The 19,138-nt window shown below is 36.3% G+C and overlaps 2 protein-coding genes across 2 annotated transcripts in view; one reads left to right on the forward strand and one right to left on the reverse strand.

Moving 5' to 3' along the window:
• Nucleotides 1-133: 133 nt before the first annotated feature.
• LOC106132744 (negative elongation factor B) lies at nt 134-2,075 on the forward strand. The gene has a single exon (XM_013332263.2). It carries the CDS (start codon nt 247-249, stop codon nt 2,008-2,010), a length of 1,764 nt encoding a protein of 587 aa, XP_013187717.2. The 5' UTR covers nt 134-246; the 3' UTR covers nt 2,011-2,075.
• Nucleotides 2,076-2,152: 77 nt separating this feature from the next.
• The window catches only part of LOC106132743 (uncharacterized), a 30,783-nt gene continuing 13,797 nt past the window's right edge, over nt 2,153-19,138 (reverse strand). The window contains exons 2-22 of the mRNA XM_013332261.2: nt 18,142-18,256; nt 17,311-17,396; nt 16,841-17,099; nt 16,392-16,673; nt 16,175-16,307; nt 15,820-15,962; nt 15,380-15,566; nt 13,904-14,016; nt 10,841-11,536; nt 10,597-10,687; nt 10,387-10,481; nt 9,977-10,313; nt 9,586-9,746; nt 9,214-9,392; nt 8,768-8,907; nt 7,507-7,743; nt 6,022-6,172; nt 4,364-4,606; nt 3,892-4,067; nt 3,115-3,252; nt 2,153-2,514 (exon numbers count right to left, since the gene is read on the reverse strand). Of these exons, the coding sequence (XP_013187715.1) occupies nt 2,331-2,514; nt 3,115-3,252; nt 3,892-4,067; nt 4,364-4,606; nt 6,022-6,172; nt 7,507-7,743; nt 8,768-8,907; nt 9,214-9,392; nt 9,586-9,746; nt 9,977-10,313; nt 10,387-10,481; nt 10,597-10,687; nt 10,841-11,536; nt 13,904-14,016; nt 15,380-15,566; nt 15,820-15,962; nt 16,175-16,307; nt 16,392-16,673; nt 16,841-17,099; nt 17,311-17,396; nt 18,142-18,208 (4,098 nt within the window). The 5' untranslated portion in view covers nt 18,209-18,256 and the 3' untranslated portion in view covers nt 2,153-2,330. The remainder of the gene's footprint in view (nt 2,515-3,114; nt 3,253-3,891; nt 4,068-4,363; nt 4,607-6,021; nt 6,173-7,506; nt 7,744-8,767; nt 8,908-9,213; nt 9,393-9,585; nt 9,747-9,976; nt 10,314-10,386; nt 10,482-10,596; nt 10,688-10,840; nt 11,537-13,903; nt 14,017-15,379; nt 15,567-15,819; nt 15,963-16,174; nt 16,308-16,391; nt 16,674-16,840; nt 17,100-17,310; nt 17,397-18,141; nt 18,257-19,138) is intronic.

Raw genomic sequence — 19,138 nt, forward strand, 5'->3', positions numbered from 1 at the left:
TATTGAAGTATTGGCAAAGGCAAACGCAATAAAAGTTACGCTGTAAGTTTTCCCTTTATACCCCAGCAATATTAAGTGCCAAAATCCTTGAATCTCGGGCCTTGCAGTAAAGTATACAAAAAACTACCTCCCATAGATGAAACACAAAATTTATGAGGTTATGTTTACGTCAAAACAAGCTTGTTTGTTTTCTATCGGTGTATCTGTGTTTTCTCCAATGATTATAGGAATTAACAGTTAATAATTATGGCATCGTCAAGTAAATTACCTGGTACAGGCTTAGAAGAAGTAGGAGTTCCAGGTCAATCATTTTTACGAGACGCTCTCACAAGTTGTACTGACCCCTTAAAAGCAATAGAGGAATTTCAACTAGAAAATGGAATTCTCCTTCCGTCTCTGAGACCTATGCTGCCGCTGCTTGATCTTCATGGTGTTCGACGTCTTGATTTTCATACATCTGTACTAGAAGAACTGCGGGACAAACTGATAGCCCACATCAACGAACTTGGCTCAAAAGATGGCAAAGAACATGACAAGAAGCTCAAGGAACTGTTATCAAAAAGCTTTCCAGTTGTAAGAGTCAAAGCCTTGAGACCTGTAATAATGAGTATCCTGAAAAATACACCACACATTGACGATAAATATCTAAAGGTATTGGTACGAGATCGCGAACTTTACAATGATACAGACACAGAGGTGAAGAGACAGATATGGCAAGACAACCAATCATTATTTGGAGACGAAGTTTCTCCTTTATTAAGTCAATATATTAGGGAAAAAGAGAATGTTTTATTTGATCATGAGAATCTCACAAACTTGTTCTTTTCCCCTTCGCCAAAAGTGAGAAGGCAGGGAGCAGTTGTTCAGAAATTAGCACATATGATTGGCAACAGTGTGAAATTGTATGACATGGTATTACAATTTCTCAGAACTTTATTTTTAAGAACTAGAAATGTACACTATTGCACTCTTAGAGCTGAATTGCTTATGGCACTACATGATTTAGAAATTCAGGATATTATATCTGTTGATCCCTGCCACAAGTTTACATGGTGCTTGGATGCTTGTATTCGAGAAAGAAATGTTGATATCAAAAGATCAAGAGAACTTCAAGGCTTCCTTGACAGTATCAAAAGAGGTCAGGAACAAGTGCTTGGTGACTTATCCATGACTTTATGTGACCCGTATGCCATCAACTTCTTAGCAACATCTGCCATTAAAATACTTCAACATTTAATCAACACAGAAGGGCTTCCAAGAGACAATACAATATTAATTCTGTTATTGAGAATGTTAGCACTAGGCTTAAGTGCTTGGGTCATGATTGATTCACAAGAATTCAAGGAACCTAAACTTGACAGTCAAGTTGTCACCAAATATTTACCAGCATTAATGTCTTTGATGGTTGATGATCAAGTCAGAGCACTACACAACAAATTGCCACCTGATGAAAGAGAGTCTGCGATTACAACTATTGAACATTCAGGGCCACCCCCTGATGCTTGTGAGGCTTACATGAGAGAAAGTTCAGTTTGTGGAGTCCTTGCCATGTACTACACACTTCACGCAGCCAAACTACGAGACCGTGGGGCCTTGCTTCGTATTTTAAGTATACTCGGCAGCTGTAAAGATGGCCGAGCTTACGAAGACCCATTCTTACATGCTTTAGTAGCATTACTCATTCAACTTCCTGATGAGTTTCAAGGCGAAGACTTCAGTACTGTACTATTTGATGAGTTTTTCTTTGCTGGGCTGTCCAAAGATAATGTAACAAGACATCTTTTGAAACTGCTTTGGTACATTCATCCAAAATTGCCAGAAACAAGAGTGCAGACAGTAATGAAGGCTTTGCAACCGGGAACCCAGCATAATGAGTCTGTTCACAAGTTGCATGAAGCCTTGTCACAAAAGATGACAACTCAAGTTGAGCCAGTGCCTAGCACTAGTGAAATGGAGTATTTGGATTCTCCCCTCATGAGTGTACCCACTCCAGCACCTTATCACATGTAAATTGGTTAAGTATTATTTTGTATTTAGACTAAAAATGAAATTAAAATTATGATATATTCTTTCAATGTCCTGTTTTAATACTTAGTAATAGTAGACCCAAAACAAATTTACCCATTAGAAGTTGTTAAAATAAAAACACATGTAAGAATCACTGTAAATATTTATTAGTATTGACTTACAACATATTTTTAAAAATAAGTACAATCTGAAATAGAAATAAGTATTGAAAACTTGGACGGATTTACTGAGCAAGATTATGGCAGTTAATACATTATTTGCGAGACGTTTGTATTTTTGCTTGAGTTAAAAAAAATAATAGTCTATGAGCGGTGGTCGCGTCTTTCGGGTTTCATGTCAAGTGAATGCAAGGACCGTAGGGACCTAGAGCGCTCGAAGAGAGATGGGTCAGTGTAAATTGGCTCGCTTCCGTCGTCGAATGCGCTCGCCAGACGCCCAGCTGATCCTGCCTCCTCTCCTACTTCGGCGAACGTCCGACCTAAGCCACTGTAATGAAAATAAATATTTTTTTTGTATATCAAAAATAAAACCTGTACTCGTATACCTACCAACCAAAATCTACATTTACACATGCGCTATCTACTGTAAACACATTAACATTTAGACAATGCCTATACACCCATGTTTATAGTGCGCCTAAATAGACATTAACACGTTTGATGATAAGATAATATTTTTATATTATCATTACTTTCATCAGAAATCATTGCGAATAGCGCATGATTTTGCTATTGACAATTATTTGGTTATAAACATACAATGTTCCTTATATCTACCGCGTTATCAGTCGATATTACAGTTTACGTTCTTTAGCAAAAAGAACCATAACAATGTTCCAAGTAATTCGCCTTTAATTATACGCCAACATAGGTACACCACCTAAATGTTTTAAAATAACACACCTGAAGCGAACAGTAGGTACTTTGGTATTCTCAAAAATCCTCTTATTTGTCCCTGATTGAAAAACCTGTATAATTGTGTTTTCAGCAATAAATACCTAACTAGGTACCTTGGTAATTAGTCTTATTTTCTTACATGACTTGTCTAAACCTGCACTCTACAAGCTACCTCTCAATTTACACTTACCTCAGTGAGAAAGGTTTGTGCAGATGTGAGGCAGAGAAGAGCGAAGGTCTAGTCGGTCTTGGGCCCGGCGTGACGGGGCGCAGCGCCGGCGGCGGACTAGACGCGTGGATATTTTTACGTAGAACCCGCCAGTAGCGTCTGTAACGTGAATAGCTTAGCTGTACCACTAGGTATATGGAGGGGACTAGGAGATGTTGCAAAGAATTCGTGTGATATATACCTACACCTGTAAGAGTTTTCACGAATTGTTTAGTTTGAAGATTGCAGATAACCCTGACAAAACTATTTTATGTCTTATCAAGGTTTTTGAATAGCCTATACTATAATTTTGATTCCTAGTTCTCTTAGTTCTTAACTTCTTACACTACTACATGAAAGATTGTATGTAAATAACTGATTACCATTTCTGATGAATGCAGATACCTAGGATGAGCAGAAGAAAAAATTACAAGGATCAAATCTTTGAGGTAAACAATAAATAAAGTGTCTATATTACTCTCGTTAGAGGCCGTCAAACGTTGATAATTATGAGATGCAATCAGACTTTACCCCGTATACGGAACTACTTATCATATCAATGTTCACCTCATAGATTAGTAGGTACTTCCGGAAAGCAAACTTGATATAAAACATCCAGACTATTATCGCTCTACCTTTAAATCCTATCTATAATAGTCCGATGCCTATCCCTGAATCCTTTCCTACACCGAAATACCGAAAAAGGGACTCGGCCTCTGGTGCTCATGCTTAGTTGCTGGCAGCGCCTAAAAAACTTACTTATAAATATACAGCGCAGCAGTCAACATAGCCAATAACAGCGACAGTAGAACACACAGTGCAACCAGCAATGCTCTATAGTGGTACGGAGACACGCAAACACCTGCGGCCGCTACCACGGGAGAGGAGTCTGCTGGACCGTTCTCTTCTAGAAGCTCGTTGCGGTTGTCGAATACCTGACAATGTGATTATAATTAATAATGAAGAAGTTAATAAATTCTCTGTCGGCCGCCGTGGTGAATTCAGTGAACGGGCGTTTTTTTTTAAACATCCTAATGGGTTCTTAGATTATTTCTTAAAAGAAATAGTGTTCTGAAGAACAAAATAATTGTTCATTTGAATTTATCTAAAACGCACAAGAGTTATTTACAGCTAATTATAAAAATATAAATTGTCATTTTCTTGATTGACCATCTAAATTTATGTTTCCCTCTTTCCCGCTTCTAATTAATTAAGGTGTTTGTATATTTACCTCAATCATCTTTCGGACATGGCTCGGCGTCTCCACCTCTTCTTTCAGATACTTATCAACGCCGGCCTCTTCATAGGACACCTTGTAGATTGTTCCATCATTCTTGTCATCCACTTTAGTATCGTTGTTATCATCAGGATGTACTACCACTGTATCGTTGGTTTCAGCCGCAGTTGAGTTGACATCTCGTCTGCGCCGGCCGAAGGAAGGTTCGGACCGGCCTGTGTGGCTTGGACAATATGCCTGAGAATTGAGAATGAAAGCGTATCAATGGTTAATGTAGAATCTCTTGCAAGGTACCTAATCGTCGTTAGGTATAATAAAACTAAACTAAATCGGCTCAATCGTCGTTATAGTAAAACGCCATAGGTAAGTAGGTACTACAAGTATAAAGTATATGATCTTAACGCCTTTATACCAAAACGCCTGGACTTTCAAATTTAGAAGACTAATTTCAAACCATAGGTAAAACCTCAATCGCAATAAGCTAAGATTTTACTACAACTGATTCCCACCAGCACTGTGACCTACATACAAAAACTTAAATGTGAATATCAAATCCTTACGTCAGAGAATACTCAGCATACACTTATATTAAAATCACATGCATTTGAATGATTAAGTTTTTTTTAAATTTCATTTATGTAGTATCTATAATATACTTTATTCCTACTTGTACAAAGGCACTACTTTTTTAGAAATAGCAGACAAAAGGGACGTTAGCTAAATATCCACTTATGGCAGAGATAGACATCTACTTATTTTACATATCCTTATCGTATCATTTTATCAATAAATGATATTGTAATGCATTAGGTAGGTAGTGGACTGAATCGCGTGACCGCGGATAACCCTGTGACCTCAATATTATTATAAATTGTTTTGTTTTCGCTCATTGACGTAATTCCTTATTTTCTCTCATAATTGCCATTTAAGTTACACAAATAGATACATTTTATCGGATGTGTTAATAAAGTTAATTATAGAAATGGTACATAGGTACCGGCATGTATGTAGTTATAATTATTTACAGTTTTTCCCGCGTACGCGCAACATTCCGTCCTAATATTAAGAAATTCTTTTAATATAAAGATTATTGAGGGAGTACGTTACACTATCCAAGAATTAGAAAAAAATATCAAATTTCCGCGGCTTTCTACACCACTAATTAGGTGCTGAGTAGGGAGTAGGTACTTAATACTCTTACTTTATTACATACATACATATGGTCACGTCTATATCCCTTGCGGGGTAGACAGAGCCACCAGTCTTGAAAAGACTGGTGGCTCATATGATTTTTCTTACTTTATTATCTCTGTTTATTCACATTGCTATATCAGATATCAGTTAATCAACATCACTCAGTAACGGTCGAGTATGATTTATTTATGCATTATTAAATGCCATTTATCCAGTTGCGACCTACCTAAGGAGCCCAGGGTACCTTTGACTAGGGTCCGAATAACCAATGTAATATCAATTTAATAATTAATTGTTCAAGCTGACCAATCCACTTCCTAAATCACCAAAATGATTTACCTGTGTGTGAACTTTGTATGACTTATGATTATTTAAATGTTTTAAATACGTGACTTTTCAGTCATTTCGAGACCGTTCGCTCTGTCTACCCGAATGTAATAAAGACGTGATTTACATACCGGCTGACACCCATCGCGACATGTCCGCACGGTAGCTTCAAACACAAGGAAGTTGGACTCCGGTATCTTGAACGCGTTGAACCTTGCTTCCAGGGAATCTCCGTTGCGCCCCTTGTCCAGCTCCGGGAACACGTCCGGGTCTACCGGACACCTGTTGAAAGAGTTTGTGGTTATAGGATAATTTAGGGAGTTTGTAACAGCCATGTATCGTTCGAGTCTTCGAATAAAATTACATACATACATATGATCACGTCTTTATCCCTTACGGGGTAGACAGAGCCAACAGTCTTGAAAAGACTGATACGCCACGTTCAGCTGTTTGGCTTAATAATGGAATTGAGATTCAAATAGTAACGGGGTGCTAGCCCATTGCCTAAAAGAAGAATCCCAAGTTTATAAGCCTTTCCCTTAGTCGCCTTTTACGACATCCATGGGAACGAGATGGAGTGGTCCTATTCTTTTTTTTATTGGTGCCGGGAACCACACGGCATAAAATTATGTGTTATGATTCTGTTCCAGTTCCCGTGAGACTTTTTGGAAAAAAGCTTTGACGTCGGATTAAATTATTTTTATAAAATAATCATCAAATCAGGTTCTACTGTTCAATCGTTAACACCGTAACACATTTATAATATTCACTACTGAATATGAGGTCTAAACAGGGAGGTATAGGTAATAACTGTTGTTTGATTTTTCATATCAAAATAAGAACAAAATATTCCGCTCAGGTTTTGATATAAATCTTTTATAATATAAATACTTCGGTGTTTTTCTCGTGGACGCACCACGCGGTTCATAAGCAAATTAACTTAATTTATTCAAATTGATAATGACTTCTTATTCTTAACTATCTTTGCGACATAAAGGAACAATTATAGACACTTCCTTTGTTATAAGATTTCTCAAGGTGTAAGCAAAATGGTAAGAATAACTTTGTACAAAGTCCAACATTTTTCCTGATCTCGTATACAATCGGGATAAGATCGAGGTATGTTAGTATGTATGTAATGTACTCTAATAACAAACATAATATTAAAAATGAAGGTGTACATCACACTGTATTTGTGAACCCTTGATGGAAACCTTTTCTAGGGGTCAAAATTTAAATAATATTTGTTTTTTTTTTATTATTAATATATACATATTATATTTAATTTATGCTTAAGTTCGGCCTATAATTTTAGTTAATAGTTAATAAACTCTGTATTTTTCGATGCACAATTTTGCAATTTTGATAATGGTTCGTTGATGTCTTTTATATATCACAAAAGTAACTATTTTGAACACCATTGTTTTAATCGCGAGGGAAAACTATAATATTTAAGATCTTTCTCTTTTATTTGAAGTAAGTAGGCACATAACTCGGAATTTTTACATTGTGCAGTAACAGCAACAGAATTAATGGGGCCTCGAATTTCTGTAGTACGGTCTTCTTTGAATGGAAAATTATTTATATATTTGTAGTGTCTTGTCTTCAATACTCACCCTACGCGATCAATCAGTTGCACTGATCTTCCTGAATACGGATCTCTTGCTATGACATTCGTTGCAAAAATGTCCGTGGCATAGTTATATCCATCTTGGGCTTCTAGTCTGAATGTCAGAGGATCTCCGACTGCTATCGTGGTAGTCGGTCTGCCTTGGTACAGTATCATCAGACGAACCTTCGAGTTCAGTGAACTCTCCTCAGGAAGGTACTCGATAGGGATAGGGCTGCCTGACCTGTCGATTGGATCAAAAGCCAACCTATTTTAGACTTGAAGTCAATTCTTTACATTGAAATTGTTTAGACTTTGAAAGAATTCAGATAGTCATATCAATCCATTAATTTATTTCAATAGCAAAAACTATAAGTATAATATTATAAAAACATCTAATATAAAAGAAATAGCTACTTTATATGACCAATGAATCAAGCATATGGTCTTGAATACCGAGAAGAGCCAAACAGAAGTTTAATAGATTTCATTTCAAATAAATAAAACTTTTTGCGAGGAATTCTTTCAAAATCATCAGTTAGTAGCTGTTAGTGAGATAACAGCACTCAAAACCATACATAAAGAAAACGATAGAATTAAATAAGTATTAATAATATAGCGCATACACGCAAAACAGCAAGTTACATACCTAAACGGTATTTACAATTTCATAAACAGTTTAACACACATATAAATTAAAACATAACAAAGAAAAATCACACGAAATTTCACACAAACCCAGATAATCCCAAACTATGAGAGCGTTATGCATAAAAATTATTAATTATCCCAATAAAATGAGTATTTTGAAAATATACAACACAATATATGTATCTATGTTGCAAAAAGCACAAATTTTAAAATCACGCGCGTTAACTATTAATAAGTACTTTATCATGGTGGAAAATACTGTCGGGTCTACAGAAAATAATAAATAAATCTTGATTGTGAATAACAAGACCAAGGTGTGAGATCTAATTCTTATTTTTATTTTGCAGTATTTAGAAAATATTCATTAGCACCTGTACCACTCACCCACTCATAATTTTTACTTCATTTGTTTAAACCATGGTTTCTCATTCAAATTTAAAAAATGAATAGGTCTCTTAACTACTTTAGTACTAGCTCAATCTATATAGTTGTCAGTATGATAAGTATTCATTTATTTTACTAGATTTCCAAAAATATTAAAGCGCTAAACGTCAGAAGTTGTGACACAAACATGACAATATTTTCCACCGAGCAAACCAAATGCCGGTCGAACTCACCCTGCCCCAATGTAGTTAGATGTTACCACTGCCTCTGCCGGACCTCGGAACAAACAGGTCAGGTTGAACCTCTTGTCTCTGGAGGTCTGCACGTTATCGCTGAACTGGACAACTACGATGTTCGTCATTGTGTCTCCGTACTGTGTTGGAAATATAGGTGAATTATTGATCCACCAAATTTCTACACAACATTGTTGTTGTTTAAAAAAAAGTTGATTTAAAAAGCTATCTAGGAACTGATTCAGACAGTACACAATCAAAAATACTGCCATAGGTACAAAGTCAGCTGGGCATTAGCCACTTTCTTTTCTTACTTTGCCTTATCACATTTACTCATCCAGTTGGAATTAAACAAATGTACAAAACTCATAAATAGTTTTTAGTGATAATATCGTTCCGTCTAATGTATAATTTGCCTGCGCTAATGAATATTACAGCAAACCAACCCGTTGTGTTCCACATTCCGGATAGCCATGAGCTCCAGTGATACGCAACACATTATTCACTCCTCCGTTACCACGGAAGAAGCAGCGGTCGTAGAAGCCATAGGTGTACATCCGACCATAAAATCCTTCTGGTAATCGAAGGGTGAACTCCATTCCATCTTCATTGCAAACCTGGGAAACTAATAGAAAAAGAATATAAGTGGTTTTATTAATAGAAGATTGTAATAGTTTTTGATATTATTTCGAGTTTTGAACGGAGAATGCACTTCTCTATGAAACCCCTACAGTTTCTGAATCAAACGGCACTTTCATGATGAGAATATTTGTGGTGTTGATTCTATTTTAATGTATTTAATAAGAAGCAAAATGTACCATCCAAACAATCATCTGCAATGCGACCAAGAGCTCGTTCGTAGAAATCATAATCGTTGGCTGTGTTATCAAAATGCGCAGGATTAGCCGCATCCAGCTCCCTTGTATCTCGGTCACTGAGCTCGCAATTGTCTCTTGGTTCTCCTCCATAAGGAGACTCCCTGTCATAAAAAAATGCATTTAATCACTACCATAGAATTCAAACTACCATAGACTTCAGAATACTTAATATAAGATAAGTTCTTACCATTAAAGAGATGGCATTAATTTACCATTATGATAAGGCGATTTGATTGCCTTTACAATTAATTATTCTGATAAAGCAACTAAGAAACGTTAATAGTTATTATTATCTTTAGTATATCTATAGTTATAATATTCTTAAACCCACCTGAAGTTAAATGATCTGCAAATGAAGTCACGTGCTTCAATGCATTCCCGTTGACAATGAGCTAAAGATAGTGCTGTTGTAAATCTTCGAACAAAACGCCTTTGCATGCGTTGTCTTCCCACTTGACGGAAACTATCTTCTTCGCATCGTGATCCTTGCCATGGTCTATGTCCCACGGGGGGTCTGCCAACTGGTCCGCCCAAAGGCCCTCCTAATGGTCCTCCAATCGGCGCCCCTAAGGGGCCTATGGGACCGCCTACAGGACCAATGGGACCACCAACTGGAGCGCCTGGACCAATCGGACCATCTTGATCATATCCGCCGTATCCACCTCCGCCTTTAATGAAGAATTGATTAGCATGATTCCAAAATGTATTATATAAAGTTCAATCTAAAGAACAAATTCTTACCTAACCCTCCGGCTGGTGGATAACTCCCTCGATAGCCACCTGGTCTCTCAATTGGCCTTCGTATACCAAAGCTTGGCCGTGGTTCCGCTGGGAACCTATATGGAAAAGACACAGTATTTAAATTAACTTTGATCATACATTACTCATGCAGCTCTTTCTTCCAAACTTTAATCCTAAATTTTACACATTAAAAGTTATTTTTCATCTTACCTATCAGGAGTGGGACGAATCCCTCTGTCTGGAATAGGATAACGATCTGATGGCGGATAATCAGAGCCATAGTATCCTCCTCTTCCATAACCTGGTGAAAAAATGTTTTTGAACGACAATTTAAGAAAATTAATTATTGTTTAGTACGGTAGTTTCTTTCTTGTGAAAGGCGTCAAATGTGCTAATTTATGTTATTTAAATATATATTGATAGGATTGTAAATAGTTAGTAGTGAAGTGCTTACCAGGGAATGAAGATCCAGTCGGTGGATATTTGTCATACAAATCAGGATACCGATCCCCTCCGAGAGGCACTGGGTCCCTGTTCACCCCTACTGGGTACCGACTGAATGGGTACCGGCCCCAGTCCCCTGACCCAGGGTAGCGGTCTTGATCGTATCTGTCAGGATAACGGCTGGGGAAGTAAGGTCTAGCTGATGGGTATCTCCCACCACCGCGGATAGGGAACCTTTCTGGGTACCTGTCGGGGTAAACGTCTATAGGATATCTACTGACTGGATAGCGGTCAGCTGCCGGATATCTTCCGATATCGTTTGAAGGGTAGTCATATATTGGATAACGTCCGCTGTCTAAAGGATAGCGATCTCTATCGCCAGGGAATCTGTTGCTTGGTGGATATGGAACGGCAGGCGGGTATCTGTCCAAAGGTGGGGGATATCTATCTATTCCTGGGGGATATCTATCGGCTGGAGGTAAGGCTGGGTAACGATCTGGTCCGACGCCTGCTGGGTATCGATCGTCTGGGTACCGGTCGTATGGATCGGGAGCTGGGTACCGATCGTCGGGGAATCGGTCGGGCCGTGCGGGGTACCGGTCGTCGTCGGGGTACCGGTCGTCATCTGGGTACCGGTCGCGGTCAGCGCCTGGCGGGTACCGGTCTCGGTCACGGTCGCGGTCTCGGTCGCGATCTCCGTTACCACCTTGAGGGTTAGATTTATGGTTATGTTAATCGATGCTTGTTAACCATTGATTAATTTCATCATCTGTTAAAATTTAAAAACTATATTATTTTCGCTTAGTCTTTTGTTTAGATATATACATATTTGATATTTTATTACAGTTATCAAAGTATATCTCACTAACAGTGCGGTACCTACCTACGTCTGTTGAACTTTTTTGCATATATGAAATCAAATTAATGGTTAAATTAAAATACAAATAATTTAATTTTAACAACTAAATCCATGCAACTATCATGCTTTTCTCAACCAACTAACTACTCATACTACAAAGCATATTAACAAACTGCTAATATAAATATATACCACAGAAATAATACGACTCATTATTCGGATTTCGGATTTCTACGGTATATACCTACTTTTATATACTACTTCATTGTTTTCACTACTTCTACGTCATGCAATAACTCCTTTTACTTACCTTGATTGAAAATAAACACAACTAATAAGTATTTAACAGCTATTATTATAATCTACTCACTAATTAACTACTTATCCTTCTACCTACTTATATTAATTCAATTATACGTAAATAACAAATAAAATACTACAAAACACCATCCTTACTATCTAATTTTTACATTCCAATTTTTTACAATAAAAAGCTTTTCTTCATTAATGTTTATTGTTGTTTATAATTATGCCTGTGGTCTTTATAAAACTATAAATTTGCATCACTTTTCATCCGTTATTTGTCAAATTTCATAAAATAAACAAAAAAAAACCTGAGAAATCTCTTGTCGTATCAATTACCTATATCTATAGCAGTTAAACGTTTGACATATATACTTTTTTTTAATTTTTTATTTCTTAAGTTTTTACTATAGTTGAATAACATAGATATAATCTCAATATCGGAACCCCATAAATACAAATATAAATTAAAAACATTAAAGCGTAATATACATTGGACAAAAAGTGACACAAAACAGCTACGCAAAAAGGGGTTTGTATAAAAAATAGCCCGTTCCCACCATGCACCGAACCTGAGGTAGTGGGGCGTCCCCAAGGGCGATCCTGTGATCCACTCCCCGCTCCCGCCTCGCCTTCGCCACTCACAAGCTGATCTAGAGATCCCCAAATTTTGAATAACCATGATCAATTTTGAAGAGTCAAACTCAAATTTGGTTTATAAGCAGTATTACTAATTACGCTTTATATTGATGTTTAATATTATGATTTTAATATTACCTGACAGTCTAAAGAAAGTTTAACAGCTAAAAATTCAATAAAAGACATATTTGTAAATTAAGGGGATATGGGAAAGTCTCACTTGTTAGTTATGTTTGGGTTTGCTTTCTTTTCACTCTATAGTACCTAATGAAATAATATTATCAAATTCGATTGTAAAAGATAGTTGTCTTTGCGACCTGTTTTATATATGTATATGAATTTCTGTAAACATTTACTGATTGCCTGACTATGATAATGACGATGCGGTCAACGACTCTTAATAACAGATTATAAACTAAATAAGTGTATTCTATTCACTTTAACGTAAAAAAAATTGACTACAATTTGGTAACTTGTGAGTTATTACTAAGAATACCTAAACCACAGAAATATGAAAAACAAATTTAGATTCCTGTGTTGTTTACATAGGTACAAGCGTAGGCACAATTTTGTACTCCAGTGTAATTGAAATTATCGTAGTGGTCTATTTTTGGAGCGTTGGGTTCAATGTCGACTCTACACACTTCAATTGGTTGCAATCATACAATTGATGGACTACAAGGCTTGTAGAAATGGTATTATTTCGATTCATATGTATCATTCATACGAATCATAGGTATATAAATACTCCACTTGCTTACTGTTTTAATGAATGGTCTTAAGTCTCCTCTCCTGATTGAATTTTTTATCCAATTTGTGATTCTACTTAAACAGTTGAATATTTTAATTTCCGTTTTATATTTGTGATCCAAAACACCAGTAGTTGCTTTTATTTTAGATAAACATTCATTATTTAAATATTTGCTGTACATCTATTATCTATCAGATTCAACCAATTGAAGAGTCAATTTTGAATGTACTTAGCAAATCATAAATGATTGAACTCTTCCTGTGTTCCGTAATTCCGATTCTATGTCATGTAATTTATGATTTCTATTTCACGCAACCTATATAAATTTTGCTTTTCAAGTCAAACAATATCATCGTTTAGAATAAGTTACTAAACATGCTTACCAACTGTTCGAAAAATTAAATTCTTTGCAGAGGTCTGATCATATACAACAATATTCTTATCCTCTTAGTTTAGAATTTGAAACGACGACAGCAAACATAAATTCGAAGCCAATATCGGTAAAAGTAAACAATACTTACGCATTAAATTTTCATAGTAATCGAAGTCTGGGTCATACAACAGTCTCATCCCATCTTTCTGGTTGTACCTACTGAGCCTGCAGGTCCTGGCACGGTCACTATATACGGCTGACCTAAAATATATCAATCATTAACAGAATTTTCACGATAGTCTAAATACAGATGTTGAAGAGTTACCTGGTACATTGTTACCAGGACTTTCTACGCATTCAGTTTATTAACATCCCGTTTACAGCGCCTGGAATAAGTGAAGTGGCCCCTGGGGATAAGATTTTCTTCTTTACTCTGTCTCTTTCTTATTTTTGCACCTTTAATTGCCCAACTGGAAGGCCAGATCCAACCTCATATATTTTTTTACAGGTTTCCAATATCGTGCAATTCAAATACCGTAATGGCATCAACAGGACTTATATTTCTATGAACATGAACATTTAACATACAAATACAGATTAAATTGATGTTTGGCATGTGTGTTATGATAGCCATGCTATTTTATCGTTTATCTTGTTTACCAGTTTGGTCGTTGTGAAAAATAACAATGTTAAGAATAAAGTATTTTTTGTAATATCTTATCTTCGGTGACCATAACTGATGCACATTATTGCGTCTTATTAACTGAACTTCACGCTTAGGTTCTTTGCTCATATCTATAACTAGCTGTGCCCGCGACTTCGTCCGCGTGGAATAGTTATTTGGGCATCATATTTATTTTTGCAAACATCCTCCTCGGCTTTATAGCGTCACGCGTATTAGAAAGAACGCTGGTTCGCCGTATTTAATGTTTCGCTGCAAATTGCTTATAACGACCATATCTCAAAACCTATTCGTCTGATTTATATACTGTAAATGGCAATTTTAGTCCACATGAAAAGCCGAAAGTAATAAACATATTTATTTGGATAAGGATTAATACTGAATTAAAGAAAATTGATTTCAAATTAACTTATGTTTATAATGAAAAAATAATCTTAAAAAATGAACATAAAAGTGGTTATTGTAAGTAAACCTTAAGAGATAGATATATGCTCTCGCGGACTTTTTTGTGGCAAAAAATGAGTACTTCACATCTTTAGTACATTGTTTTACTATATCTTTGTTGGTTTGCGCAGCGTTCGCGTGGAAAGCTCGCAGATGGCCGACTCATTCAACTTTCACCTGCATTGTTGACGTTTCCCGTAGGAAATCCGGGATAAAATGTAGCCTATAGCCTTCCTCGATAAATAGACTATCTAACAGTGAAAGAATTATTCAAATCGGTTCAGTAGTTTCTGAGATTAGCGCGTTTAAACAAACAAACAAACAAACAAAACAAACTCTTCAGCTTTATAATATTAGTATAGATAAATTTGTTGTTGGTTTTCTTTCCCTACAGCGATTTTGTTCATTCTTATACTTTGTACTCTCAGGTCACATCGCATAACACAAAAATAAAAAGAAGCCTAAACTGAGTTAAACATATATTTCTGTTGCATTTACCTGCACTGAAAACTGGTCTGTCTCAAGCATTCATCCAAACACTCGCTAAGGGAGCGGCCCGTGATTTCTGAATGGAACTCTCCAGTAATCCTGCTGTTCCTGTACCTCTGGAAGGCCGTATCTGGTCTTCTCCCGGGAGAGAACAGATGTGACGTCACGCTATTATCCGGGTACTCCGTGCCACGAGCTGCCCGATGAGAGACTGATCATAATTATGAAAAAAACCTTATTGAGGCTTCATGCATTGTCAGTACATGTTAGTCGGGATATTTGAATAAACAAAAAGAAATTCAATATGTATAATTCTCAATAGAGACTTAATTGCAAATAAAAACAATTTTATCTGATTTATAGCTACTGTTAGACTCAATGTTATTTATGTTTAAAAAGGAAAGCGAATTAATGCTTAAGTTAAATGACAAACAGAAGATAATACTAACGATTGTCCAAACAAACAAGGTCGTAGAAGTGATGCGTGGGTGACGCGCTTACAGTCACATCGTCTTTTTGTGACACAGAATCTTCTTCTGAGAGAACACACTGTTTTGTCATCGTGTCGTGTTCGATAGATCGGCAAAAATACCTAAAATATTACAGTATTTATTCACATTTGGGAATTCATCATATGATGTAACAGGATCATATTTTACTACTTATCGTGAAAATAAAAGTAAACGTTATTATATCTACATAATTAAGTTTTCTTGAAAACTAACAGTATTAAATCATCATTTGAGATAATGTTCTTGGGACATGATCATAGTGGGATGCCACTTAATGTGAACAAAAACTTACTTTTCAGCACGGACACACATAGACTGACATTCTTCGAGAGTCATGTTGGAAAATACATCAGCTTCGAAAGGTCCCCCAAGGCGTTTGTTTTCTTCTTTAATGAAAACTGCTAATCCGTCACATCTTCGTTCAGCTATAAAACAACAAAGAACATTTGCCAATCTCTGAAAGAAGACTACTTAATTGTTCAAAGTTTCACCAAACAGAAATACCATACCATTTAAACAGGTGTTTTCTAAATAATCAGCATTATGATCATCTTCTAGCAATTCTGGATGAGTTCTTCTTGTAAATCTACTGAGAGAACAAGTTCTGAGAGCAGAGTCATAGGTAGCTGATCGACACACAAAACTGAATTCTTGCAAGCACTTGTCTTCACACTCTGTACGGTTAGCCACCATAATTTCTTTGAGATCTGATGGCGGTAACTTTAGACGTTTACGCGCATGACGCTCGAAGACATATCTACGGGATGGACATTCTCGTTCTGGACGATTTGCTAAAAAAGTCAGATATTTATATTTTAACGCACAATTTATTTTATTTATATTTGAATCAAAACATAACTTGTTGGCTTTGTCTACCCCGCAAGGGATATAGATGGACTATATATATAATGCACAATTACTGCAGTAAATGGTACTTTCCAATAAATTTTATACCCACATGTGAGACAAATCTCATTAAAATGCACGCTGTTGGGTACAATCATGAGAGAGCCTATACCCTCTGGCATAGCCTGTTCTCTAGTCAGGAAGCAAGTAGATTCTTCGTATTCAGGTTCAGGGCTGAATGCGGCAATGCGGGCTCCAGGTTGAAAGTCAATAGAGTTGCAAGTCCTGACTAAGCTGTTCACTGAACGGTCTCGCAAACACAAGTCTTGGCACTTTTCAAGAACCCGAAACGGTGGTGCTGTTTCGCGTACCTGCAATATTTTTTTATGTATCACTTAGATCTTTAATAATTTTTATGTTATAGATATCTACATTACCACAATTTTTTGATGATATTTAGTTTAGTTAAAGTTCAGATACTTTACATGTTAACTCATTAAAAACCTACCGCTTTTGTTATATGACCTTTGTCTTACGTCATACTGTTAATTGTTATTCATTGTTGTGATAGGTATTACTCACGACATCGTCGTCAAATCCGTGTAGTTGTTGATTCGGTAATCTTTCATACATCACGCGCCCCATGCCTTGGTTACACGTTGTTTGGGCTGAAAAAGAACGTGAATGTTTAATGTCTGCTTTTAAATTGTATCGGAAATCATTTTAATCAATTGACTAACCAAAACCATAGCCAAAATTTTTAGTTCAATTATGTTATTAAATGTATATTATTTTAAGGTTTTCAAACCAAACAATTTTCTACTAAATGATTAATTGACATCAAGATTAATGCACTGAAATTCTCAAAGATGTTAAGATAAACTTTAATGATCTAATTGCAAAATGAAACTATTAATAAAGAGCGATCGTCATCCATTGAATAATAAAATCAGGACATTGGCTCTATTGATACGGTGCCATGAATTCGTTAAAATGTTTACAGTTGCAGCTATCGAGCACTACCAAACCGGATCACCGAAATTACTGTGACATTTCGATATGCTTTACCATATAATAGAGGGAAAGTATGTCAAAGTTTATATAAACTAGTCCAAGCTAACTTGATATGCGCATAATCCCGTTCTATTTTTCCTTTTCTATAGGAATTTAAGGAAATTTAAGGAAGAGTTTTGGACTGAAACAGGCCAATGTTGACAGTCACATACTTTTTTAATGAATTTGAAATATTGTGAAGGGTTAAATAGTTCTAGTAATCTTGGACCATTCCTTCTTACATATTCTTTGTCCATCAATCCTTTACATGCGTAAATCAAGTAATCATTTAAAACGACTTCGGTTTTACTTTAATTTTCAAAGGGCATCTATGACATAGTGTCAGTACTTAGCACTTACCGTTGGCCATTGTCAACATAGTAAGCGCAGTGAAGGCGTGCATGACGCTCGCCCCCCGCGGCTTCATCTTCCGAGCTGTGGGTGCTGGCACGTCACCGACCTGTCATGTGGTCACCTGATAAAATAGATTGATAGCATAAGTCATGCTGTATTTTTATGGACTATTTCTGGAAGGCTGGGAACATAATCAGGGTATGGGAGGTCTCAGAGGACCATCTTGAACATAGCGAGAAGTAGGTAGTTGGTAGTAAGTAGATCTGTAGTATCTACCCAGCGCTAGTCTGATCAATTTTTTGATTGTATTATATTTTGTGATGTATTTTTTATAAAAATGTTCCATATCGGCCTTTTATTAGAAACGATTTTAGAAAATTGTCAAAAAGATATTGGAGATAACTTAAACCGTAGAATTTTTAATCCCACCCGGATCATGACTGCTCATTAAAACCCCATTCCTGAAAAGCCGTAAAAATTTTTGAGTCTTTATATTCGCTTCTTTGATAACAAACATTCATTGTTATATCAAACCAAGTATTTCAAACGTGACGCTTGCTTAGAGTTGATCATCGCATGCGTTTTTCAAAATGGTTGGTTGCACCTGCTGAATAGAAGCTGTCAATGAGTGCAAGGTTGCTTGTCACAAATATTATACAGCACTTTATAAAGCACCACTTCATGTACCGACCTTCAGACCTAAAATTATAGTGTACCTGTTTAAAAAGGTCATGCGGAATTTTACGAGCCCAAATAGAACTACATTTACCATTCTAATATTGCAATGATTTGTAAGTTTGTTTCGTTTGTGATGAACAAGGGTCATGGTTCTCTTAGTTATAATTTTCACACTGAGCGCCGAGAAATTGATGAGCTTAAAACTGTCAGTATCTGAATCTTAGTTCTATCATCAAGACATCTGTCTGGACTTGCAGTATATCGACTATTTCTACCCGGTAAGGGATAAAGACGTGATAATGTGAGTGTATGAGATAATATTTAG

The sequence above is a fragment of the Amyelois transitella genome, chromosome 19 (assembly GCF_032362555.1).
Source record: "Amyelois transitella isolate CPQ chromosome 19, ilAmyTran1.1, whole genome shotgun sequence".
Taxonomy (NCBI): Eukaryota; Metazoa; Arthropoda; class Insecta; order Lepidoptera; family Pyralidae; genus Amyelois; species Amyelois transitella.

Bases quoted from the DNA above. Each gene is read 5' to 3' on its own strand.
- LOC106132744 (XM_013332263.2), top strand. From the start codon at position 247: ATGGCATCGTCAAGTAAATTACCTGGTACAGGCTTAGAAGAAGTAGGA.